A 26,267-nucleotide genomic window follows, 5' to 3' on the forward strand; every position below is an offset into this window, starting at 1 on the left:
TCGATTCCATCGAGATGAATTTTCTCGGGAGTCTTTCTGAAATCTTCGAAGCCCGGCAACGACGAAAGCTAATACTTCACAGGATTCTATGAATAAATTGCGCGGATTTAATTGGTTCGAACGTCTCCGTCGGATTCGACGTAGGGTTTTGATATATTCGAAGGAAGAATGCGTTAATCGAGCCAGCGTCGCCGACTATAAATAATTTCCAGCCGCGTCCAAGGGGAGATAATTGCTTCTACTCTCGGTAGGTGGATAAGGTTTCAGAGTTGATGGCCAAGGAAAGGTCAGACACACGAGATGATAACAGCATAACTCTGATAAAACAAAAAATCTACTCGGCCGAGGTGAATTCGAGTACCGGCACCTTCCAGCATCGCTGCAGCCACGAGATTAAATCCCGCGTCCCCTTGGAGATTGGATTTACGACGTTTTATATTTAAATCGATTGCTACGCGTTCCGGCGGGCATTTCGATCGGATCGGGCACAGGAAACGCGCAGGGTAAACGTCGAGAGCGAGACGAAAGACCAGTGGTACGAGTCGACGACTCGGACGGCCGCGATTGCGGTGTAAACGAGAAGTTCCTGTGTTTTCTTAGGCGCGTAACTTCCAATTGCCGTGCGACAGAGCCAATCCGTGGACACGAGAAGAATCCCGGCGAGAACAACTATTTCTCGTTTCGTGGAATCAGAAAGGCAAGCTGAAGAGATATGACGGCTGACTTTACGCCTCGTGGGCATTCGTGTCCTGATTGTCGTACTAATTCAGCGTTCGGGACTTCCTTTCGATTAACGACTGCCGCGCCAGTATCCTTGAAATTTCGTAGAATTAAAGTAGCTTGTTAACTAAGATTAAAATTGATAACGACACTGGAGAATTTATTCGATAAAATTGCTTTCGACACATGCTCTAATAAAAATCGCTAAAAATCTGAATAAACATACTATGCTTCCAGTGCTCCGTAAACCTAAGGGTAAGATGCAATAGATTAAGACGAAAATTTTCAAACAATCCTGTGACCTACATGCAGGCGACGCGGCAGTCAAAGTGTTAAAAATCGTTGGAAAAGCAGCACGTATTTTCGGGACGTTGTTAAATCCGCTCGCGCGGAACAACTCGAGACCGAAGTTCGTTCTTGTCGAAGGTGGGATTTGTCCAGTCTTGTCCGTCGGATCGTTGACACGAAGTTCCAGTTAAATCCGTCTACGTCGGTGAATACGGAGAAGCCGGGCCGACCTCGAAGGTCGAACGAGAATCCTCGAGTGGCATAGATTCGCCCCAATAAAACAGCAATATTTTCGGGCTAGTGGCAATATCCGGGCGGCGGACTTTTCGTTCTCGACTCCCGTCTCCGTCGCGCCGTTAGAAACCGGGTCGCATCCATTTGCAAATTGAACTTCTACGTCCCACGAATCGTTCCGCGCGAACAGAGCGCACACGGATGCCGGACTTTGCACACACACACACACATACACGCACCCGGCTCGTTGAACCCCTCGTACACACGCCTAGAGCACAACCTCGATGTTTTCTCGCCAGCTGTCATGCAATAGATCTTTGTTCCCGTTTCGACGTGCGATCGACGCGCGGATTTTAAAATAATGCCCATCGATCCTTTAACCGCGGCCAATGTCGCGCCGCTAATTCTGCGGTCGCAGTTGCGGCGACCATTGGGATTTATCACCTGCAATTAACCATTCCAGCGGCCTTCGAATCGATATCGATCGCGCGTAGATTTCAACGGGACTCTCGAGAAAGAGGCGAAGTTTTCAGCCGGTGTAAATCGCGAGGTAAAAACGAATTCATTCCGGGGATTCTGGAGACGCTAGCATATAAAGTCGGGGAGCTTGTTTTGACAGTTTCCTTGAATTGCGAGAAAAGTTGCAGCCTAACCCCGAGCTGGCATTTCGCGATTCGTCGCTATAATTCTCCTCTCCGAGGAGTTTCTCGCAATTCCGACGAAACTCTGCAAGGGGGCGCAATGAAAAGAATCGCGAAAGATATCCGCCAAGGCGGAGTCCGATATAAAACGTCTCGTATAAAATGAACTCTGGCTGGCAAGCGATCGGGGGTCTTCCCGCAGGGCTGACTCCCAAGGCTCCGCCATTCAAATTCGCCCGTGAAAACGCCTCGTTCGAAACAGAAGCAAGTTTGAAAGCAATCGAGACCGAAGCTCTATCGCGTACACCTAAGCAAACGAACCTGGTTTCGACTAAGGGAACGTCAAAGGAGCAATGCGTTCCGTAAACGCTGACGCGTTGCTACGAGGCGACGAGGTAGCATAGTTAACTGGTGCGCGAAATCCACTGAATGTCCATCGGGTTCGATCTCGGCGAGATAGCCGCTAAGTAACTCGTCGGACAGTCGTCGGCCGAAGTACCGTTCTGCTTACACAAATTGACCGAGGCTTCGGAACCAATTATGAAACTTCTCGATGCCGAAATTACCTTGGACAGGCCACGTCGAGTTCATCTACGCGTTCGGTAACTTCGGTTTCGTGGAACAATGCAAATAGGTTCGGAGGTCATCTGCAGGGTGTACCATAGTTATATTAACACCCGGAGAAGGGTGTTTCTTGAGGTCAATTGAAGTAACTTTCTCCTTAACGAAAATACAATCCGTGGCTTCGTTTACGAGTTACTCACGAAAAACATTGACCAATGAAAGGCGAGGTATTTTGGCGTGAGGCGGCCGTTCATTGGCCAGTCGAGCTCGTCTCTCATTGGTCAACGTTTCACGTTAATAATTCCTAAACAAAGCCGCGAGTTGCATTTTCGCTAGGGAAGAAATTACTTTAAATAACCTGGGTTATCACCTCTTTCCGGGAATTAATATAATTATGGAACAGCCTGTATAACAGTAGAATATTTGAAAAATAAATCGAGATGCAAAGATCAATTTCCAATGTCTATCTAAAGATTTAGACAGTCTAATATCTAGTCCGTTCGCTATTTCAAAAATCGATTTTTCCCCGCCCTGCCTAGCTCCCAATCCGCGAGGTCTCCGCCGACTCCAACTCAAACAGCTCGTAGGAAAGATCATCGTCGGGGACGGTGCCGTGTAATTCCAGGCCACGGTTCCACGGGCAATTTTTAAGGTCCCCGAAGTTAAAAGTTGGACGTTCAACGGAGCCGAAGAATAATGACCGGCGAGTAAGTAACTCGCTAGGAGAAGCAGCGAGTCGCTCGCGCTGTTTGCTCGAATAGCCGGAGGGTCTCCGGCCAATTTTTAGCGGCCTCAACGTTGACCGATGTTCCTTGAGGTTCCGAGGTCGCAGGTTCTCGCGACGTACCTTTCCCAGGAGAGCCGCCTCGGTATTTCATCGCTGGGAGTGAAGCTCGGCCGTTGGTTCAAGAGTCTCGCCAGTCTGGTCAATGGCTGGGAGCCGCCGATGCTGGTTGTGCTTAGCCGGCCGCTTCTCGAGTGCTCCTTCGGGTATTCTCTGTTCGCTGGTCCGGAGTCCGATACACGGCGTTCTTGAAAAGTCATGAGAAAAACCGTGAGAACCGAGCCGCAGCGACAACTTTTCCGGGAAAGTTTGCTGAAACGCAATTTTCGAAGCGCATAGCCATGGTGTATGTACACGGTGTCCCGTAGCATGTTGAACCCGCTTCAGGAATAGATTCTACACATGAAAAGAAAGAGAAGTTCGTATACACGCACGAGTTGTCGCGAATGCGAGCAAATACGGTGCGCCGAAAAACCAATCCGCCATAACTGAAAAACAATGTGAAACGGAACATATGTTTGCATGAACTTTTTTCATCGCTTTCACGTGTAGAATCTACTCCTGAAGTGTTGTTCACAATTGCACGAAATATGAGCGATCTCGAGAAGGTATCGCTCTGTGCGACAGTGCTACGAAAATCCGAGAACTCGGTTGTCTCGAGATACGCATAAAGCAGAACACGGTGCAGCGAGCGCAGTTTTCCAAAGGTAAAGGGTAGGCGGTGGAAAATCGGATTTCCACCGGAGCTGTTTTCTTCGGGAACACGGGGGCCGAGAAAAATGAAGTTAGTCGGTTCGCCCAGCACGAACGGACACGGACTTTTATCGAATTTTCTTGGGCCGTCGTTTCAGCGATTTGGGAAACTAACGGCTATCTATAAACGCGCGGAGATCCGCAGTCTATTAAGGAGGTCCGAGATTAGTGGAATGGCCAGGGACATAAATAATTGACCTAGAAGTTCCGTGACAGGAAGCAGGAACCGAAGGAGTATCTCGAGAACGGATCAGCTGGAAGGCCGAGCAGGAGAAAAGGAATTTGTTTCTGTCCGGCGTCATCGATTTCCGGAAGTTTTAACCATTACGGGCGTGTTTCTCTAGAACGTTGTTCATCTTGTCCAAGTTTCTCGCGCTTATACGAGTACAGCAGTTTCTGCCGATCAGATATATGTGTACACCGGCGACGTCTTACCTATCGTGTCGTCCGTGAAGGATATCCTCGGCGCGAGCAGCTTCGTGCAGTGAGACGCGGTACTCCCACGCTTCCCGGAAGCTGCACCCTCTCCCGAGGATGCAACGGACACACCGGTTGACGCAGCTGTAACCATTCAGACGAGATCCTTGTTTTAGATAATGTATCGCATTCTGTCCGGTACGCCCACGCCCGGAAACGGTCCGAACTTACGAAATCTTAGATACCCTATTGTTCCAATTTCTGGCATCGTTCGGGAACTTGTACGTGGCGATTACGGCCAATCGAAGTTTTTGTATTATTCTCTAAATAACTCGCCGCATTTGTCAACACGTAAGATAATATTTCAACATCGCGCATAATTGTAAAATAGAAAACTCCGAGGTCTATCAGTTGGTAGTTTCAGTTGTTAACGATATATCAGAATTCTTATCGCGCAAGCAAACGAGCTGAAATTTGCCTGGACAGGGAATCCGAAGGGGTTGAAGTTGCTCTTCCGAAAGGATTATAGAAATTATAATTGAATGGAACTTGATCGAAGCCCGCGCTTCGAAAGTTCCCGACAAAGTTCCGCCGTAGTTTCGCCGGCTAATGATTTGCCGGCAATTCGTTTCGCATTTCGGCGAGCTTTCTACCGCTCTGAACGAGCCGAGAGAGAGAGAGAGGACACGCCTCCCTTTCATAGGGGCTCAATTAATAAAAGTCCTTGCTGGAAGTCATACACGAAGGGTTTAAAAAGCGACGGATTACGCGCTAATCTCGGCCCAATTAAGAAGCGTTTAATTAACTCACCATTGTAGCGAGCATCGATCTGTGCCTGAAGGATGTTCAAACCGGGCGCGACGATAGCTGGCAGCGTCCTGGAACGAAGGAGGGGTGCAGGACGTCCGCCAGGTCCTCGGCCAGATCTTGGCTCCGGTTTGCATTCCGCCGGCGGAAGGCTGGAACAAACAAACCAGGAAGGATTATTAGAAAAACGTTCGGGCTCGTCTGCAGTTTCGCAAGTGAAATCCTTCCTTCACCCTGTCGGATTATTCTGTCGTTGGTGCCAACAATCTCTGCAGGATCAACACAATACCTTCGATCTTCCTATCACGCTCACTGGACCGTGCTTACGGTACACGTTATTTTTAGAGAGGCTGTCCCTTTCCGCGAAGTTGTTCTTCGAGGAGAAAGAAAACGGAAAGATTGATCTCAAGCTGTAGCTTTCGATTCTTATACGAAGTTCATTGTTTTCTAAAATTTTCTAAAAATTCCTGCCTTTTGTGGCATTGTGCTTTAACACGTTAAATGTGACATCAGCTCTCTGGGACTGACAGTGAACTTTTTTTGGGAGCAGCATGAAGGTTGAAAGGTAATGCTTTTATTTTACTTTCAATCTTCGTACGATGTTCATTAGATTCTGTGCTCCGAGAAGAAGGAAAAACGGAGAGATCGATGAAACTGTGGTTCTAACATCCGACAAGCAGTATCCTGCAAAATTGATTTCGAGATTTATGAATCGCAAAGACCCGCGGTCGGTTCGACGAGGAAAGGATCAACGAAGTTACAACGGGATAAAGTAATTGGAAAAATGGCGAACCGGAAAGACGACAGGCGACGACCCGTAACTCGTCTTGCTGCGAGCTTCGGTCTCGAGATCGGGATCACAGATCCTCGCGAGGAAGTTCATCAGCTCGCGTACTTTGTCTCCGAAGCGTACTTTGTCCTTTTACCTCGCCGCGACAATTACAGCTTGTAGACAAGCAACATCCATCGCTCGCAGGATCTCGCCGTTTCTCGATGGAACTTCATTAGACGAACAAAGAGATCGACGCTCCCGTCCTTGAGATAAATTCCGAACGCCGAGGAATTCGACGAAAGGATCGAAGAGGACGGTGTCGGAGAAAAGAATATACGAGCTTAGATAAATATTCGTCTGTGGAATACGCGTCCCGAGATCGGATTCCCGGAGAATACCGGGGATTCTGGGTAATAAGCGACGCCTTTCGGAACTTCGAAGCGCCACTGCAGACAGGAAGTCGCAGTCTAAGAGGCGTGGCTTCGAAATGGAATCACGGGAAGCCGTCTTATTCGCGCAAGCATTGCTTCTCGCATCCCCTTCCCTTGTCGTATACTCGCGGCAGTCACGTTTTACGTTTGATTAAATCGCTATATTATTCATGGACCACGGACTTCTACGTGCATCCAGTTTTCTAGGCGAATTCCGCGAAGTTCGACACGCCGTGGCAACTCACTTTCCCTCGCGGCAACTCGCTGCATAATCGCTGATCACAATAATCAAATGAATTCGGCGATTTCTCAGAAATCTCGAGAAATCGAGAATCCCGCAATTTCATTCGATTTACGAGATTTCGATCGTATACGATTTTCCGCATTTTATGCCTACGAAATTAAGCGTACTTTTTACTTACGATTCGCTCAGATTTTTAGCGATTTATTAGACACGAACAAAATCGTTGGGAACTGCAAGCAAGATATCGACGTCACGATTCATTTTTGACGATGTCTCGAACTTTCGTTTGAGCGTGTTTTAATCTCGAAACAGCATACATGACCCACGCAGTGTCGCTTCCCAGGGAAACAACAGAGTTTCGTATGCGTGAAGCAGAGCTTTGAAGAATGGCCTGTCTCCGAGGAGCACGTGGGGGCGTTACTTCATTTTTGGTTGTGCTCCTGGAAAGACCGACACCGCAGACCCCGTGAAGAATTGCACCGCCGGGGAAACAAACGACCGAAATTGTTCCTGATACAATTTGTTCCGCGAGCAGACCAAAACTTGCCACGCCGGTCGTGCGATGAAACGACCGAGACTGGTTTAATACCGAATGAAACACGAACTTTCGGCCCTAGCGCTGGCATTAATATTTTACGCGGGAAATTGGGTCGAACCGGAACGTCTAATTAAAGACGGAGATTTATCTGCGCTTTGAATCTAATATCTGGAAGCCAGCGTTCAATTAATTTACACTCGCCGTAACAGGAGTCGGAGGAGCTGATAAAATTCGTTCCCGAAGCGAAACTCGATTCATTAATTATCGCGCGATAAAAGTAGCCGCGTAAATTAGCGAACGGTAGTCAAACTTTCGACCCTTGGGCGCGCGCGCGCGCGCGCGTGGGATTATTCCGTGACCGAAATTGGGTCGAAGTTGACAATTAAAAAAATGTTTGCCCGGTACATTCTCGGCAAATGTTTCGCCCGTTCTCGAGCTACAAATTAATTGAACAATTAAACAAACAACACGAATGTTAAACAAATACATCGCATTGCAATTCAAGGGAAATAAAACGTTGTTTACGGAAGTAGGAAACGGGCGGGTTTTCGATCGAACGATGAAAATAATTTCATTTATAAACCGTCGGTATCTCGCAAACAAATTAATTCGTATATTTGTTGAAAGCGAGCCCAGAACTTTTGATTCGTTGCTGCCACACCGGGGGCAGAGAAAAACTCGGAAATCTCGTAAAGAACGTGACGGAAAGCGTGCCGAGAAGCTCGACGATACTTTTTCGTCGGATAATCGCCGCGTCCGGTGCAGTTTTAATTCTCCGACGAGTTTTTCCGATCGATACGAGAACCGCGACGCTGCTATATATGTACGTCTTCGGCAAGAAACTGTGCACAGATGTTTGCGTCGTGGCTCGCCTCGGCAAATACCGAGAGCGGACACGCGAACAATACTCGATGCTCTCGAAACAGTTTTGTTCCGACGTGTTTTCGACGGAATCATAGGGTTCCTCGCGATCGTTTCTCCTCTCTGTTGGACCGCCGGTCGAGTAAGTGCTCGCTTCTCTTTCACGTCAATTTGCCGTCGCGGGAAACGACGACGTTTCAGTCGATACAAGGGAACGAAGTTCCACGAACAAATATTCCTCTTATCCCGCGGCTTTTTCGCGGTTCGAGGCACTGTCTGTCCCGTCTCGCTAACCTCCGATAATAACGGGATAGCAAGCCATCGATTGCTTCGCAAGAAATTCTGCACAAATCATTCGAAACGGAATTTACATAAACTGTTTGCCCAACTGCTGACTCGCCGATACTCGGCCTGTATTAATATTAGTTTTTGTTCTTTGTCGTAAAAATGGATTTTCAGCCGTACGTATAAAATAAATAAACGAATTTATTACCCGTCAATCGTGAGATTCCGACTTGCATAAATTTGTTCGTATCCGCGAGAGAGATACGAAGCCGACGTGACGAAAATTTTGTCGCGACTGTTCCGAATTAATTCTCGAATCGAGAACCGTTTATTACAGCTATCGACGATGTAAAGTACTTATCAGCGCATCGTGGAAGTACATCAACGGTGGATGACGAAGTAATTTCGGCGCAGTAATGGAAGAACTTGCAAGACAAAGGTCTGGGTCAGGTTGTAAGGGTTCGCTGGCAGAGTGCGGTTTGAGGAGTGCCGGAATACTAAACAGGGAGTTTAGGGCCTGTAAAAGAGGATCCGGGAACGTTCTCCAACGGACTATAAAAACCTGACTTTCGCAGTCGATGCCTCAATCCTACCCCGTCGATCTTGCCAAGAGATTGTAGCGGTTGAGCTACGTATTTCGCCTGAAAATATTACTGCCGCAATTTCGAAGCTGCTTCGTTGGCAGAACGAATATTTTCGCTGCATCGTTTCGATGCCTGGTGCAGGGAATAGCCGTTGGTAGACACGATTCGCCATCCGGTGCCGTGAAAAAATCCGCTCGACGGAGCAACCGAGCTTCAAATCTATTTTAATCCTGTCGATTCGTGACAACCGGAATAAAACAGTGATCAATCCCGGCGATCCTTTGATCGTCTAACGGCAAGCGGAACAGGAATAAAGCTACGATCCGCGCGTCAGACCTCGAAGAGTTTCCGTAATTTCAGAAGCGAGGCAGCGTCCTTGTTGGGCCGAAATTCAGACGGATCGGCGCAACAAACGCGGCGAGATGAAAAGAGGTACCGACGGGACGAAGCGGGACGTGGCGGGACGGGACGAAGAAAAAGGGGGAAACGTGTAGGTGTGCATGTATATTCTCGTCCGGCATTCATTTCGTCCGAGGCGGTCTTTTGCATCGTCGCGTTTCGATTCAACACGCCCATTTTTCCGCCTCGGAACCCACTCGCTTTAACACGCTCGTCGGACGATGGACGCGAGATCCGATGCGAAGTGGCATTGTTCCATGGCCGGAGGATTTCTCGCGAACCAAGGAGCACCGTGCCCGGACTTGAAATCGGGAGGCTGGCCTGCCTAATAACGCGATCCTGTAACGAGCTCGTTAGCGCGATCGCTGCAACCCTCCATCTGTTAACTTCAAAGCAGATTAAACTCGATTACGGTGATTGCTTCTTTAACTATCCAGGAAATTCTAATATTTGTTCAAATACGTCACGACCAACGTACCAGTAAAATACAGCCAACGTGCTAACACAGCGAGTCCTCTGACGAGCTTGATGTCTTTTAGAAAATTCGCAACGAGAGACGATGCTGCTCGTTAAAACGTTGACATGTTGTAACTCTAAAACCGTCTAGAAACTTCAAAGCGGTTCAAAATTGATTGCAGCGATTGCTTTCTCTAATGCTTCGGTAAATTTTAAGAAAATTTAGACCGTTCGAATACGTCGCGACCAACGTAAAAGTACAGTCAAAAATACAGTCAACGCGTTAACATCGATTTCTCTGACAAACACCGATATCCATTAGAAAATTCACAACGACGAGAAATACGGTGCATACAAGGCGAGATTTTCTCGGCAAATTACGAGCCGCCATGTGTGATCTAATGGATTGGCCGATTTAATTCGGCACCGCGATCTCTGACAGATCGTAAAGCTTGCAGAGAGAATGAAAGAGAATCGTTTGCAAAGAGCCAACAAAGCACTCAAAGAGAAAAGAATCGCCTGCGAAGTGAAACGGAAATGATCGCTCGCAAAGAGCGCTTTTTACATTTTTCGAACACGATCACCGTAAATTCTGCCTAATTTTTTTTCAGCTTGTAAACGAGAACGGACAATTTGGAAAGAGGAGATACGAAAAGAAGAAATTAGGGAAAATTATGCTGTACATTCGACGCGATATTAAGCATATTATATAATTATACTAACGTATTATATATTAACACAAATATAATTTAGCGCGCACCGTTCCGTCCGAAACGCACGCCGAATTTTTCACGAAGTTCGGGGTCCGCGTACCGAGCGTCACGTGGACCATAAACCGCGGCACCCAATTGAAAATTAAACGGGCAAGCATAATTGGCACGTACCCGACATTAAAGTTCTCGCCGCAGAAGTTTTATAGCATCGCGCTCGGCGACGACACCCCCGAGAGAGGCTGCGTGCGAAATATTTGCGGGTCGCCGGGTTTTAACGGAATGCGGAATTACGGGAGGCCGTGGCCGGTGAAAAATCGAATAAACGGGGGTCGATTGCGGGACGCGGCCGCGCGGAAATCATTTCCGAACTCGTCTTTCGTCCGCAAAATTGGAAATCCGGATCAACGCGGCGACCACGATTAATCGCGATTAATCGCGATCAACGTGATCGGAGCAAATGCCGGGAGCTCGCCGATACCTTGATGGTTTAGCCGCGGCGGGATATTTATTTTGTCGCATAAACAATTATTCGAATCCCTCGCCCGAGTTTCCCGAGCGGAAGCAGAGCCGTCGAGCAGAATTTTTTTTTCAAAAGACGACTGCTCGCGCGAGTTTTAATTACGGCGCGGCGGGTCGCTCGAACGCCTGCTAATGAGACAACTGGAATACGAAAATCGCGTTAATTATACGTCAGGCTGATAGGGAAAATCCGCGAGATCATCGCGCGACGATGTCTGCCGTGTTAATTGGTCGGAAGAACGGAGAGTTCGGTTCATTTAGTGACGCAGCGAATTGTCATTCGTCAGGAGTTAAGATCGTGTGGATCTCGATGTTTCAAGAGTGACAATTCGCTGCTCCGATGCCGAGATATGTCTAAATAATTAAGTTTAAAGAAACAGGCATCTATATATAATTTGGTAAATAATGAAATATTATTTTTACTTAATTTTGTACTAATGTATAATACATCGAAAAAATAAATAAATAAATATAAACTTATGAAATGGTGGATCTCTAAATTACGTTTTTTTATTCAAATATCTCAGTATTGAATTAGAACAGAACGAATTGATTGTTGCAATTTTCTCTCCGGGAATGCGAAATAGCATGAGACTGCAGGGTCCAGGACAATCGCTGTTATATTCCAGAGGAAATCCTCCGCGGACAATTCGCGAGAAAATCGATGGCTACCCTGCAGAGGGCTTACAGCGTCGCCGTCGGGACGTCGCTCTGCTGCAAAGGAAATAAAATTTCGTTGTTTCCTCGCAGTTTCGCCCTCTCGTCTCCCAGTCTCTCTCTGTCGGCAACTGGCGGCCGTAAATCCGTCGAACATTTTTCGAGCGAACGTACGCCGAAGGGCGAAGGGATGAACTTGTCGGGGATGATTCCGACAGCGACGAAGGGCGAGAACCCTGCCAATCGCATCCCTCCGTCCGGAACGATCAGCGTTGACAAGCAGCATGCTGGCATTTATTTTTTTTTTCTCCACTGTTCCCTGAAACGAAACGCGACCTGGATCGCGTTTCTCGGAGCGCGTAGCTTCGCGCGAGCCCATTGTCTCCGTCAGAATCGTCAGAAAGCATTCACCGTTTCCATGGAATTCCAGCAAGATCGTCCTTGGAGTTCCAGAGAAACAAGGAAATGCACGACTATCATTTTTTTGTAATTATGGAGGAACGGATTTGCTGTAGTTACGGACAATTAGAAGGACGGCTAATGGCCCGGGATCAGGGGAGCTTTCGTCTATTGCGGAAGAAAGTGCAACTAGGCAGAAATATTAAATATTTAATGAATGACTCGAATCGAGTCTCTTGTAATCGAAGTAATGTCGTTGCTCGTTACTCGGAAGCTCGCTGGCGAAATTTATTCATTTATTGAATCTGTACTGGGAAAATCACTCATTCGTTACAAAATCATAAAAAATATGTACAGAGATTTGGAGTGACTTGATACGGAGTAAAAAGAGAAGAAAAGAAAAATGGACACCCGAAAAATGAGATAAAATTCTTTGAATTAGTATGACAAATCTCTGCGGACTATAATAAGGTTGTAAATTACATGAATTAGTACGCCGAAATGTGGGCGTTATACACTCGAATGCTTCCGAAATGATTTACGAAAGCAAGAGCCTGTAATTTGGTGGATCGTGTGCTTAATTAGGAAGACAAATGACGTCGGAGAGTGCAGAGAGGAATTTCGAGCTGGGGACAGCTTCGGTCTCCCGGCGGACGTCGAAATCTGAGATCGCCGAGTTGTCTGGCTTTGGGACAGCCGAAGGTGTCCGAATAAAGTTGTCAGCGTTGAATGACGAGACGACAGAGAGCCGCTGCCCGCGACAGAGTGCAGCGCCAATTGAATTTTTTCATCGTCCCGGCGAGGATCCTTCGAAGAGTCCTACTCCTCGTCAAAGAGGGCCCATAGTGCTCTGAAGTTTCACTTCGTTCATTACTTCCTCGTTAGGGAGGGCTTGATCTAATTCCGGGAATTTCTCGAGTGCGGCTCCGCTCGGTTTTCCACCTCTGCTTGTCCCTTCCCTTCCCTCTCTCTCTCTTTCTCATTTCCTGTCTTTCTCTGTCTCGGAAGGTCGTCGGTGTCGAATTAAGAAGAGCTCTGTCTGAAATGTCGGCGCTGCGGCCGCGGCAACGAAAGCGCAGGAACGGCGTTGTCAGACTGCACCCTGCGGCTGACGCCCTTGCTCGACGACTGATACTCTGCAGAAGCATGTTCCTGGAAGTATCGATTTACATTTTCCATCCAGAAAGCATAATCCATACCAATCTTGAGCAGAGGAGGAGCTCCTTTCACCGAAAACTCAAAGGCGAACGACGAAACCGAAGAATATTTAAGCAGTAAGGTACACGGCACTGACGAATGGGACGCGGATGCACCTCTTGCGAGTAATGCGATATTATATGGTCGCTTAGAGAACGAAGATATTTGAGAAAACTCGGCTCGGAAGTACCTACGCTCTGCGTAGAATCTATTTCAGTAATTTATTCGAGAGTAATTTATTTGAGATGTACAAATCGCATAAAAAATTCGATCTATTTCCTATCTTCCATTTCTATTCTACAAATATTAACCCGTCAATTTAATCATCGAGTTTCATTCAAAGAAAATCTCCCGTGTCTGACCGTAGCCGGGCTTTTCCACTTACGCGGGCGGGCCACTCTTTGCAACTGAAACTTCGCGGAAACGCGGCCTCGTGGAAAAGAAGCATCGTCCCACGTTTCATCTGCATTTTTCCGCGTGGAATCAGCCCGCTTCATTTCATGCCTCTATTACAACCGCAGCCAGAGTAACTCAACTTTTTCTTCACCCTCCCCCTCGTTACATTATGCCGTGCGCTCCACCGTTCCCCGAAACTTTTAATCCTCTTTAACGTTGCGCCGCGGAAATTGCTGAAATTTGTATGAAAATTTCGTAACCAGTGCCGCGCGGCGTTTCCAGCTGGTTGATATTAAAAAACGGGCTTCTTCGGGCTGCAGGAACGGCATCGCGGATATCGATCAGGGTCGCGGGATGACGAGGGATGAAATTGCAGACCGCCCTGTGCGTTCTCGAATAGAAGCGTCGAGGTGAAGCTACTCGTTTAGCCGCAACACAAGTGGCTGGCAATGAACCTGACCTCAAACACGAAGATCAACCGTCGGAAATTCGTTTCCCACCTTGTTCCCGGTCTCCCCCTCTCTCTCTCTCTCTCTCTCTCTTTCTCTCTCGCAATTTTATCGGATTACGCAATGGTGGCGGGCCGTTCCAGCGAACAACAGTGTTACGAATGGTTTCCCCGATACGAGCTTCATTGAGTCGTTAAACCTCTAATAAAGTGGTCCAAGGCCACCGTGCTTGATCTCTCCAAGTGGCCAGGAACTTTCACGACGCTTCTTCGAGCCGATCCACGGTGGCCTGGATAATCGTTATCTATATCGAAAGTGCAATTTTTATCGTTCGCTGAATCGCGAACTGCGGCGGCGATTCATTTCGCGCGAATCTCAATGTTACCGAATTCCGCAGGGTGTAAATTAGCTTTCCGCGCCGGGCAATTAGCTCCGATAGCACTCGGCATTAGCGACAATACTACGCACAAAAGAGGCCGTTCTATTTCGGTCGGGTGTTGTCAAAGTATCCGCTTAATAGTGTTCCACAGGTGACCACGTCCGACCGAGACCATAATTGAGAGATCGAGCAAGATGGTGGCTCCGTGACTCCGTTATTGCTTAAATTATGCCCCCGCGATCGATAGAGCCGCGTCTACGTGTCCAGATCGTTGCGACGTCTGAGAAACCCCCGGGAGAGACACCATGAAACTCGTATCAAGTGCTCCCCGTCACCCGTAATATAAATAAAACACCATAATCCGACGTCTCCTAAATACGCTGCACGAAAATAACCGCGATATCGTGTTCGCGTACAAAATTTGATTTCATTCTCACATTTGCCACCGATTAATTTCGCGATAAACGCGTTCGAACGTCGACGAAACTAATTAGAAAATGGGCCACGCGACGAATAAATCCACGGACAAGGTGGCAACGATTATTCAATCTCTGATACATAAAAACCTCTAATATTTTATTCACGATCGTTCGGAGAAATAATTTGTCCAAGAGGTCGCGGTAAATGCGAGGGAATTAATTTCTCCGGAGTTCGAGCTCCCGCGAAAATCCAACGGTCGGATCGGACACAGAGCCGGCCATCGATCGTCGACAATGATATCAGGACCGTTCACTGGTCGCCATTAAAATTTTTAATGTGTCGCATAAAGACACGCCCCAGCGCGGCGGTCTCATTCTGTCGCGTACCGGCCATAAATTTCGGAATGCCCGTCGCCCCGACTTTTATAACTCGCGCACTGAAACTTATAGGAAACTACGGCCCCGATGCGTTCCCATAATTCTGAATTCCCGCGCTCCCCCGAGCCTGTTTGCCGTCAGTCCGATATTTTAAACCGTCGGCCACCAGACGATCCCACCCAGCGAAACGGAAGAGCTTCGTGTGCTTAACGCTGTTGCTCTCGCTTCTCGAGGCGTCTGCTCCGTTATCTTTACAACTTATTTATTCGGGCGAACCCCCGTCTTTGCATGAAAATGCAATAACAATTCCAGCGTCCGCGAAACATTCAGGATACCGCGAGTGCGTATAAAAGGGAGATAAGATAAAACGTATGCAGGTGCAACCAGCCAATTACCTCGTATTTTGGCGGTAAAGTTCGTTTTGAAATTTTTACAATGTTTCCGGATCCAGTGTGCTTACTATGCAAGTTGTTCATTTAGATGTAAGTCATTTTCTTTCACACGTAAGTAATACAAAGATGATCGCGATTTAGACTTTAAGAAGGATTTCAAATAAACGATGGAATATGTTTTAGATATTAAATTTGTTTCATGCGAAAGCACAACAGTGTTGCGCAAAGTATCATAGAAATTTTAGCTGCGATTATCTGCGCTTTCTAATTTTCTATGGTCATGGTAATTTTTCGTGGTCAGGGTGCAGGCACGCCGAGGACACGAGCGTTCAACTCGACCTGGAAGTCGGGAACGTGACGAAACTGCGGAACACGGAAACAGGCGGGATTCCGCGACTTCGAGGACCGATCTCGACGTTTCTAGCAGCCTTTGTCGCCGGACGACAACCATTGTCAACTTTTGATTTGCATTCGGCGCCAGATGGATCCCGCCCTCCAATCGAGTCCATGGCTTTTCCCATTTCGCCGACCCTCGAATTGGAGACTCGAATTCAACGAGCCGTACGTGTTCCACGCCGGGTCCAAAATTCACTCGCGCTCTGGCGTGGAACATTTTTAATAACGCTGCCAGGGAAATTGTTAGTTGCTGAATTTCAGAGACAATTTTTTTCATGTACAGAGTTACACGTCCAGGGAAACGGGTCAATAATAGAGGTCCAGTAGTTTGCAACGACCACTGAACAGACAATTCTGCTTCTACTAATTTGCGAAGCAATTGAATTGACCCAAAAGTTGCAAAATGTAATTATAGACATTGATGAAAATATTCAACGAACCCTCAAATTCATGCTACGAAGGGAGTGAATAAGTGCCAGTTTAAAATAAAAGCTTGCTTTAAATTATTTAATTTATTTCTTAAGCCTGCCGAACAAATACGTATTTCTAAAGCTAATCAATTTTTATACGTGCTCGGTTTTGCAACTTGTTAATTTCAGATCCTCCAGTATAATATCTGCATAATTTGTGACCACGTTAAAAATCCCTTGGAAGGTACAGGAGTCGCAGGAAGCTGGATTAATTTACGAGATTTCGTGCAGTAGTTAATACAGCCTAAGTCGGACCGGAGGATGCGAGCGACTTCCTCGAGCCTCTCATCATTTTCGCAGAGAATAGACGCGCTATTCTCGTAACGACTAATCCGAAACGCGTCAGGTTTTACGATTCAACCGGAAGCCGTTCGATCGTTATTCCGGTTCGATGTTTTTCCTCTGGACAAAGGACCGATCTTGCAGATTCCTACCGGATTTAGGTACACTCGAGGTGCACGCTGCGTGCGTGGGATTACGAGCCGTCGTAAAGGTAAAAGTTTCCGAAATTAGAATTAGCCGCGTGACGCACACGTCGCCGACTCACAACTTTCCGTCGTATCCATTACGCTCGACAACATCGTAAATCCCGGCGCGATGTCCGCGCGAAGTGGAACAGCCGGGGAACACGGCCGTTTTACATTAGGATGATAAATTGGAACGAGAGAGCGAAAGAGAGACCACCGTCGAACGAGAGTCGGACCTAATCAACTCCTATTCTACTTGAAAGCGTGCTTCGGTGTACGTAAATAATTTCTTTACTACGGAGCTTGGACAGCTACGTTGCTGGACTTTTGTGAACAGTTTCGTAGACGTTTAAGCGAGGTCGATAAATTTTTTGATCGATGAAAAATCGAAATTGAGTTTGCCGTGAACGGTTCAGTACCGAGTTCGGTTCCATTCCAGCTGATGCGAGAACGGAGTTTATTACAGTAATGTCTCCCTAACTGACGCTCAGGTTGTGCCCAAAAATGGACAATTTTGGAAGAGGAGATACGATTATTGGGCACAATCTGAGCGTCAATTAGAGAGACATTACTGTACATCGTTCTAGGCGAATATATCTATCTTAGAGTAGGATCTGCGCTTTGCCATGAATAGATTATGATGCGCAGGGGACGTCGAAAGCGCGAGGACATAGAAAAGCTATCGGCAGGCAGGGAGAGCCGTGCAGAGAAGCTCGCAGTCACAAATTACAAGGAAACGAGAGGGAAAAAAGCTGTCGCCGGAACGAGTAGGATGAGAATGGAGGACAGGGGCGCGGGTTCGTGAAAAAAATGCACGGTATCGTCAGCGAGGTCGCTGGAATCTGGATGAAGAACGATCGAATCAAACGGCAACACGGCGCGGACAACCGTCGTAAAGGGCTTCCACGCTCATTCTGTTTGCGTAATAGATTTCCGTGGCTGCGCCCTGTCCTCTCGTCGATCAGGATAACTTACGACACGGGTTTCGTCAGCCCTTCGATCCCGCGTTCGGCGGCTCTCGGTTTTTTCGCCGGTTCTCCGGCGCGCCGTGCCCCATTTCCCGACTAGAATGATCGATTGCCCCGCGATGATGCGGTTTAAGGCACCTGGGAACGAGGTCAGGGTGCGTTCTTCGCGGCCGTACCCGCTTCAATTAGTGGGACACGTACGGACAGCAAAAATTCTGTCGTTTAATTACTCGCGAATCCCGACTCACGGTCGTCGAACGCGATTCTATCGGACGCGATCGTTCGGATCGCGGATATCGGGGCACCCTGTGCAGCTGAAATTCGGGTGCATACGTCTATTTCGAAACGATCCAGAGATAAAGCGCGGGAAGGCTAAATTACAGCGGTCTCTCCGTTTGAATAATTCATGCAGAGGATTCGGTAATAAGCGGAGATCCGGTTGCAGTCGATAAGTCGGACTCCTCGGGACATCGAGTTGCAAGGGGCTCGCTTATTTTCGCGAGCTTTCGCCTGAAATATTGACACCGCGACAGGAACGACAGGCCGGTGCAACCTGCGAGAATCAATACCGGCTATTTATACGACCGGAAAGATTATCGATCGACGACTGAAAGACAACTGAACGATCCTTCCCTTATCTGAGATCGTGCCGGCTGATCGGAGACGTGACACGACTGCGTCCAACAAGCGACTACAACAGTATCACGCGTGCCGGATATATGTTTGACCTATTCCACTAGCAGTCCCGGGGTTCCTGCTTCCTCGGGGTCAGCAAACGTGACTATCCACCGCGGAAACGAGAGGTCGTCGAGTCGATGCGACCACCTACAGTTATCTCGGTAGAATTCTACTCACGATTTTATCCATGAAATTGATTAAAACGAGGGTGGAAATACTGTTTGGAAATAAATTCTCGTTTCACTCCTGTTGCTTTATTTTTGCGATCCTACGTCCGACCAAAGCCAGCGTCTGCCTTCCTAGACAGGCTTCTATTATTATAGTTATTATCATTTGCTCGGATTTAAAAATTAATTGCTACACTAGTCTATTATACCATATCTGATCTATTATATATTTTCAAATTTATTTCGATTAAGTAAAATACTGTAAAAAGCCTTTTAGCTCGATACACTTTCGAGAAGTTATTTCAACCATGATTCTGTACGAAGCAATACGGTTTTACAATGAAACGTAACTGTAAACCGTGTACTCTTAACTGTACCACGTATTGTCTGTGCGATGGAATTGCACCGTTTTTCGTGTATACGTATATGGAATATGAGAAAATACGAGAAGTAAGGGTACCCTAAAGCAAATGCGTGTTCTATGACTCTGTAAACTTTTAAGATGAGTCTGCAATATAATGAAGTTAATATCCGTAGCTAAAAGCCGCTGCTTCCTTTAAACCATGATCTCCGACAAAAAGTGCGTTGCTATACGCGCGTCTGACCAACGTCGAGCCGCTACTACTTAAACGAGCGTCTACCATAGCCTCGCGTTTATTGCACCGCATTTCCGAGCGTAATCGTGGCAAATAATTTCTGTTTCGTAATTACAGGGTTGCCCGCGTACCAAACGAGAAGAAACAGAGACAATGCTGGTGCCGCGAGCGCAGCGAGCCGCGGGACGGTGAAATAAGCCGCGGCAGATCGATACGACGACAAAATATTCGCTGACGAGTGACAGAATCGTGACCCAGTTCCCAGCAGAGCGGCAAAGGTCTGCCGAAGGGACCGCGGTGAATTACACGTGCATTTTGTGTGTCGAGAGCGTTTGGCAACTGGTCGAAGAGGTGTCGCAGCATTCGGTAATTTCTCGCCAAAGCGAACACAAGCCTCGAGAAATCTGTCCGGCGTCAGGGACGCGGAATCGGGACCGCAATACGCTCGCAACGATCAATGCCGATGGAATTGCACGCGCGAAATTCTCCGCGTGGATCCTGGCAAACGGATGCACACTGTGTACGCCTTTTCCGGCGTGGAAACGACCACCGTCTCTCCGAAAAACACGCGCTACGAAACACGCTGACACCGCGATGCTACGCGTTCACAAATTCCTCGTGTTCCGTGTGAATGTTTCATTGAATTTCCCGCATTCGCGCTTCCCGTTTCGGCAATCCGCGCGACACAATTTCCGCATTTTGAAGAAAGACTTAAGCCTCGCTGTTCACCCGATCGCCGAATTGCGAGGATTTCGGCGCACCTGACACCTTCATGCTTCGACAAGAAGTCCATTGTATTATTGTTTCTAGGTAATTTTTTTGTCGAACAGCATTACGTAGCTAGCAACCCTTTCGACTTGCATAATTTCAAGAAAACAGCGTCGAAGGTTTCGGTCGCTGTTTTAAATAAAATAAGGGCGATCCGTGTGGAAATTTGCAGATTTCTGCGATTCGGAAATCGTTCTGCGGCATTTGGGATCTTTAAAGTGTAAAGCCGCGAAAAAATTGCGTTCCCGGAGGTTTCCAGTTGGACGAACGTCTCAATTTTCCGGGTATCGGGAACCCGATCGACTCGAGTTACTGCAAGCGACGTTGCACACGAGAATCCTTGATCCTGCGACTGCAACGTTCAATGCTCGAAACAGGATACCGAACAAGGTTGCCGGGAGAGCTCGGTACCAAACCGAGGGAAGCAGCGACGGAGAATGTTTGATTATCGGAGCGGAGAGGAAGCAGTATTAATCGAACCTGACAAAGATCGGGGTCCGTTCCGTTCGTTTTCTACCGAAGAAAACCGATCCAGCTCGTTCATCCTGTAAGCCGAACCACGCTCTGTTTGCTCATTGATCTTCTGCGTTCCTGCAGGATCCGCGACTGAGTTCCAGGATCGATTATATTATCAGATAACCCCGGAAGACTCCGTCGACCATTACCCAGTTTCGTCTAGACGATGCATTTTTGTAAGATCTCCGAGACACCGAGCGATTCGCGGATTCCGGCTGCATTAAGCTGTCCAAACTTCGACTAAGAACGTTCCGAGTACTTTCTAAGGGATCAGGGTTCTTTTTTTTCAGGTGACAAACGCGAAAATTCTACGGCGTCGTAATCGCGTAACAAACGCGAGCGGGCTTCTCGCGAGGAAATTCAGCGCGGAGATCCGGGCGATATGCAAATCCGCCGGAAACGAAGAATCTTGCGAGCCCGGATACACGTTTTTACGACGCGTACGTACGTGCCGGTGCTCTCCGACGTTTTATAAGGCTCCTGCGTGCTGCACAAGCTCTTCGGAGCGTGGCGTTTTATTTTCTATACGAGACGGCTCTGTCTCGAAGCCGTAAAATCTAGACTTCTCGCGTATCTTCTACGCCGAGACGAGCGAAGCTTTCCGCGATCCCGTCGGGGATTCTGGCAGCTGCATGGAAGACACGGAAGAACGCCGGCAAATTAGGTCGTGTAATTATAATTAGAAATGCTGGACGCTCGTCGACAGAAGTTTGCGAAGATCCTGTGCTTCGCGAAATTGTATTCGATGTCCCGCATAAACGAAACGAGTTTCTGTCGCGACGGTTTGAAGACCGGGCTTCCGGGAATCAAAGCAGATTCCACCTAGTAGATTCGTTAACATTCGCATTCGCGTCTACCGCGAGGCGAAGGATGCCGGAGAACGGCGGCGCAGATCTCCTTAAGAGACACTCCAACGTGAAAGCTTTCCCGACCCGTGGAAACAGCGAGGGAAAACCGTCGAATAACAGCTCGTTGACGAGAGAATCCCGGGAAAGTAAAACTGCGTGGTCGCCGGGCTGGGTCGCTTTGTGGGAACAGTTCGCGCGCCGAGAACGATCCGGAAATGCCGGGGCACGATCGAAGCCGGTTTTTTTTTCACCGGCGTTCCCGTGTGATTTTGAAGCGACGCGACGTATTGCCTGGCCCGGACGACAAAGCAAACAGCCAGCCGGAAGTTCAAAGAGACCGTTAAACCGACCACGCAAAGCCTGCGAGCTTGTACCCGGCTGATGCGTCTTTTATGCGCTTCCGGTTTACTTAGGAAACCCCGGCATTCTCACTCGGGGGCCAAACGACATTTGCTAGCAAGCTAAACAGGTCGAAATTCATTTCTCGAAATGCCGAGAGAAACCGTGGCCTGAATTAGGTAGTTCGCGAGCTGCGGAAACGAAATTTCTGTCGCTGAAGGACTACTTTGAGAGCTCCTGGACTTCTCGGAAAAATTCCCTGGACTCTCTCAAAAATTCCTGGAATGCTTTGGATTCCCTAAAAAGATCCCCAAAGCTTTTGGATTTCTTTGGAAGATCCCCCGAGGTCTAAGGACTCCCCAGAAAATTCCCCAAAACTCTGGGACTCTTTCGGAGAAAGATTCCTCAGAAAATGGTGAACTCGTCTAGGAACTGTCCGTTTATTATGAAAACTAAGGGAGCAGACCTGGGAAAATTGAATCACCGGTAGACTAATGTCAAGAGGTAAACAAGCATAAGCAAACAAGTCCGACCGATTCATAAATAAACGCGACAACATCGATGTCTTTCCATGGTTCGTAGAAAGCACTTTTGGAACACGGTGGTTCCTGTTATTCCGTTGACCCAATATCGAGAACGAGGGCGAGAAAACCTGTAGGAATTAGAACGGAAGAGCAACAGCTGCAGCGGAAAAGGAGTAAAGCTGGCTTTTCCGAGTCGTGTGAAAACACTTTTCGGCCCTTGGAAAGTTTCGCGTCACGTTGGAAAGCTGAAACGTGCTGGCGATGACACGGGGTAAACAATTTTCCAGCGATGAAAATGCATCGCGTTGAACCGAACGGTTTTTCACAGCAGGTTCTTCAAGACGAAACGAAGGAGCCATCCTCTAGGTATAGCAATCTCGACGTGGATAAGCATTACAAGGTCTATAGACATACACTGATCGCGTGTGATCGAGGCTCCGAGCAACATGATTGAAGTTACACAGTCTGGTGACATTTTTGCAGGAACTTTGACCTTTCTGGTCGATATCTTATCCGTCCATCGAGTACCCCAATATGAGAGTCGTAATCTTTTCGATTGCCACGGATGAGTGTCCCGAAGTGCGGCTGGTTCTCGTCGAAATAGTTTCCCGCGGTCACAGATCTTCGTCGCGGGTTGTTTACCCTGCTCTCGCACACCCGGGTTCCGAGTGAAGCTCGAAGAATTGATCAATGATCCGAATAGATCTCGGACGATTTATTGTCAGGGATCAAACCTGACGGAGCTGGCACGGCACGATTTATAGCTGGCTCTTGGGTAAAGTTTTTGAAAGACGATCGTGCCACCTCATCAAGCACCGATGCAGCCTTGCACACAGATCCGAGGAAGGACGAGAGGGTTCGAAAGTCCATCGGATTTCGAGAACACCGAGGATCCTTTAAAATGTCCGAAAACCCTCCAAGGGTTCTATCTTCTCTCACTGCTCCTCGCTCGGATGAAAATCGATGGACGTCTCCTGCCATAATTTTTCAAACTCGGGACAGCCAAAGGAAGTTCTCCGAGACCCATTAAAAACTGGAGCTTTTCGACGAGGAAGGAAAGGACCCGGTATCGGAAGGGTATCCACCCTAAGCGAGATTCCCCGTCGTCCCGATGGTATTATCTCGTCTCTCGGTTCAAGGTCTCTCCCGGAGGAGGTGCGAAGTCGTCGGAGGGTGGGGAATCCGCAATTTCGGAATTACACGCGAAAGAACAAGCCTCGAGGGCCGGGCGAGGGACGGAAAGGGACCGACGTGAAAGTTTCGAAGCCGATCCGAGGCGGTCCCCTGGTTCAATCGACTCGAACGACCCCATAATCGCGAGCCTAGCCGCCCCGAGTGGGTGATCCCGATTCAGGACGCTTATAATTTTGTCTGCGAGCCGGCTACTCTAATCGAATTTGTCGCGGGCTTTCCGAGATAAGGGTATTACGGGGAATTAACGTCCGCAAGAGAAACTGTCGAGGCCTGCGCGCCGCGTGGAATTTACTGGACTGCTGTGGAATCCTGCGGAGGTTCCCGAACAACTGTCGGCAACCATTTCGAGAATTGTTATACACGACCGGCCCGCGCACTAATTAGTGTTGCCGCGGTGGCCGCTGATGACCGATCCTGCCGAAATTATTTAGGGGAAGTTACTGTAACGCGAGCACCGCGGAATGCGGGTTTTTCAAGAGCTAGATAACGGTGTCAAGACAAAAGTGGATTAGCGAGGAATTCGTAATTAATAGACTGCGAATCCTCGTATGGCATAAACATTGTCTATGTTAAATGTAAGTAACAAGCCAAGTGAGAATCGCAGTTTTTACATTTTATTCACTTATATCATAAATAGATGAAATTCGCAGTCTAATAATTACGATTTTATCCTCGAGGAGATCGACGAGGTATCAAAAGTGGAAATCGATCAAAGTCGAGCCGATGATACGAGATTTCGGATCTCAAGCGAGGATTTGCGGTGGCTTTTCACCAAGGAAATACCGTCCGCGTTATTTTCGCATTTTACACTGCTCTCTTCCGGAAGCAAATTAGATTTGTCCCATAGACTAACCACAGGGAAACCTCCGTAGACTGAAAAGGAAATTTCGAGATTGCGGGGTCCAAAGGAAAGAAGGAAGGATGCATGGGAAAAAACGGAAACCGATAAAACTAACAGGAAACCAGCGGAATTCTGTGTTGGACAACCTTATCGAATGCTAGGTGGGTCGATAAGAATTCATTGGAAACGACGGATAATCAAATTCGACTACTCCTGTAATCTGTTTCTCTGACTTCCTTGAAAAAATTATGGTAAAGATATTAAACGAATTTAATTCGCCAATTTTCACCAATTTTTAAAACTCATTTTTATTTTAATATATTCAAACAGACTGAATTTGACTAGGATGTTTCGGATGCGAAAGAGTTCCAATATCATCCACTATATATAAATAAATGTTAACTTTCTAGTTTCGCTTTAATTAATTCAATTGCTTTGACTTTGTAGGAATTTTAGTGGTCGATTGTCAGCGCTGAACGTGTTAAGAAAGAAATCCATAACCATGTTCTGTCCGCCTACGGCTCGACTAAATCCCTTATCCGCGTCATCGATCGTAAGTCCGGTTAATCTAGCCCGCTATCGAGGTCGGTCAGCCTCAATGAAAAACGGGGATGTCCGGAGCCTGAAATGTTATGATCGTTAAAAAAAAACAACAGACGAATCTGTCAGCGAGCGATTAACCAGGCTGCGGGTCGTCTCACGACTGGTCTCTGCCTTCGGGCCACGCTCGGGTCACTTTGCTAGCCACCGAGCCGAGGTGTGTACCCACCGAGAAACAGTTCACAAATACTCATGAATGCTGAACGTCTCGGCTAAACGAGGGTGCTTTTGCCAAGTGTTTTCGGAGAGGGATATTCCCTTGTGTTCGGTGCTAGTTGCATTAGCTTACCGAAAGTAACTGTTTACCATGTTGCAGCGAACGTACTGCCACCCTTTGCACGGGTCCCCCTTTAAACGTTTTCTAATTAAACATCTTGATCAGCAACTTTATCGTTGACGTCTTTCAGCTACTTTCAAAGACCGTTTACATCTAAATGTTCGATCGATCTTTGTATCAATGTACACCTCTGTGAAGCAAGTTTTATTCCTAATTTTTGAGCTCGTGAGGATACCAGGTCGCAAGACACTGGCGACCCAAGACATTGACGATGTTCACTACTGGAAAATTAACAAGTTCCGGTTCTTTTCTGTCGTTCGTCAATTTCTTTCACCACTGCACACCTCCGTGGAACAATTTTTACTCCTACTTTTTGAACTCAGAGGATAGATCTTTTTGTAGGAAAATTTGTATCGCAACAACTTTTGCTATTCCCGATGATCCGACTGCGAAACAGCAGTGTTCGACGAATTAACGAAAGCGGGATCGGAAGTTGAACGGCTGTAGCTGTTCGAGGGACGCCTCCGACACGGAATGCGAGCAACGGTTAATTGATCCTTCGATTCCCATCACGGATTCCGAGCTGTTCGCCAGACAAAAGGCGGACAGGCGCGTCTTTATTAACGGGCGCAAGGTGACGAGCGCCGCGACGCCGGATAAACGTGTAGAAAAACCGACGCCGGAGAATCGGGTCATCCGGTGGATATATAACGTGGTCACGAATCCCAGCGGATGTCCGCTTCTACGAGGACGCGAGAGCGTGCGGGAAAAATCGAATGCCGGCCCTGTTTTCATTACTCGACGGCCCGGACGATTAAATCGTAATCTCGCGGCGCGGCTCGATCCGCGATGCGATTTATTGTTCCTGGATTTCCTGCTATCGCTCTGCCACCTGTACGCCCTCTCGGAGATTTCATTCGGTGGAAAATGAAACCGTTTGTC

At 47.7% G+C, this 26,267-nt stretch overlaps 1 protein-coding gene across 2 annotated transcripts in view; it reads right to left on the reverse strand.

Moving 5' to 3' along the window:
• wake (ankyrin repeat and fibronectin type III domain containing protein wide awake) overlaps nucleotides 1-26,267 on the reverse strand; it is a 134,389-nt gene that overhangs the window by 54,930 nt on the left and 53,192 nt on the right. For both annotated transcript variants that reach the window (XM_076525410.1, XM_076525408.1), the window contains exons 3-5: nucleotides 5,212-5,360; nucleotides 4,420-4,545; nucleotides 3,295-3,478 (exon numbers count right to left, since the gene is read on the reverse strand). In XM_076525410.1, the coding sequence (XP_076381525.1) occupies nucleotides 3,295-3,478; nucleotides 4,420-4,545; nucleotides 5,212-5,360 (459 nt within the window). The remainder of the gene's footprint in view (nucleotides 1-3,294; nucleotides 3,479-4,419; nucleotides 4,546-5,211; nucleotides 5,361-26,267) is intronic.

Source organism: Megalopta genalis, chromosome 11 (genome assembly GCF_051020955.1).
Source record: "Megalopta genalis isolate 19385.01 chromosome 11, iyMegGena1_principal, whole genome shotgun sequence".
NCBI lineage: Eukaryota > Metazoa > Arthropoda > Insecta > Hymenoptera > Halictidae > Megalopta > Megalopta genalis.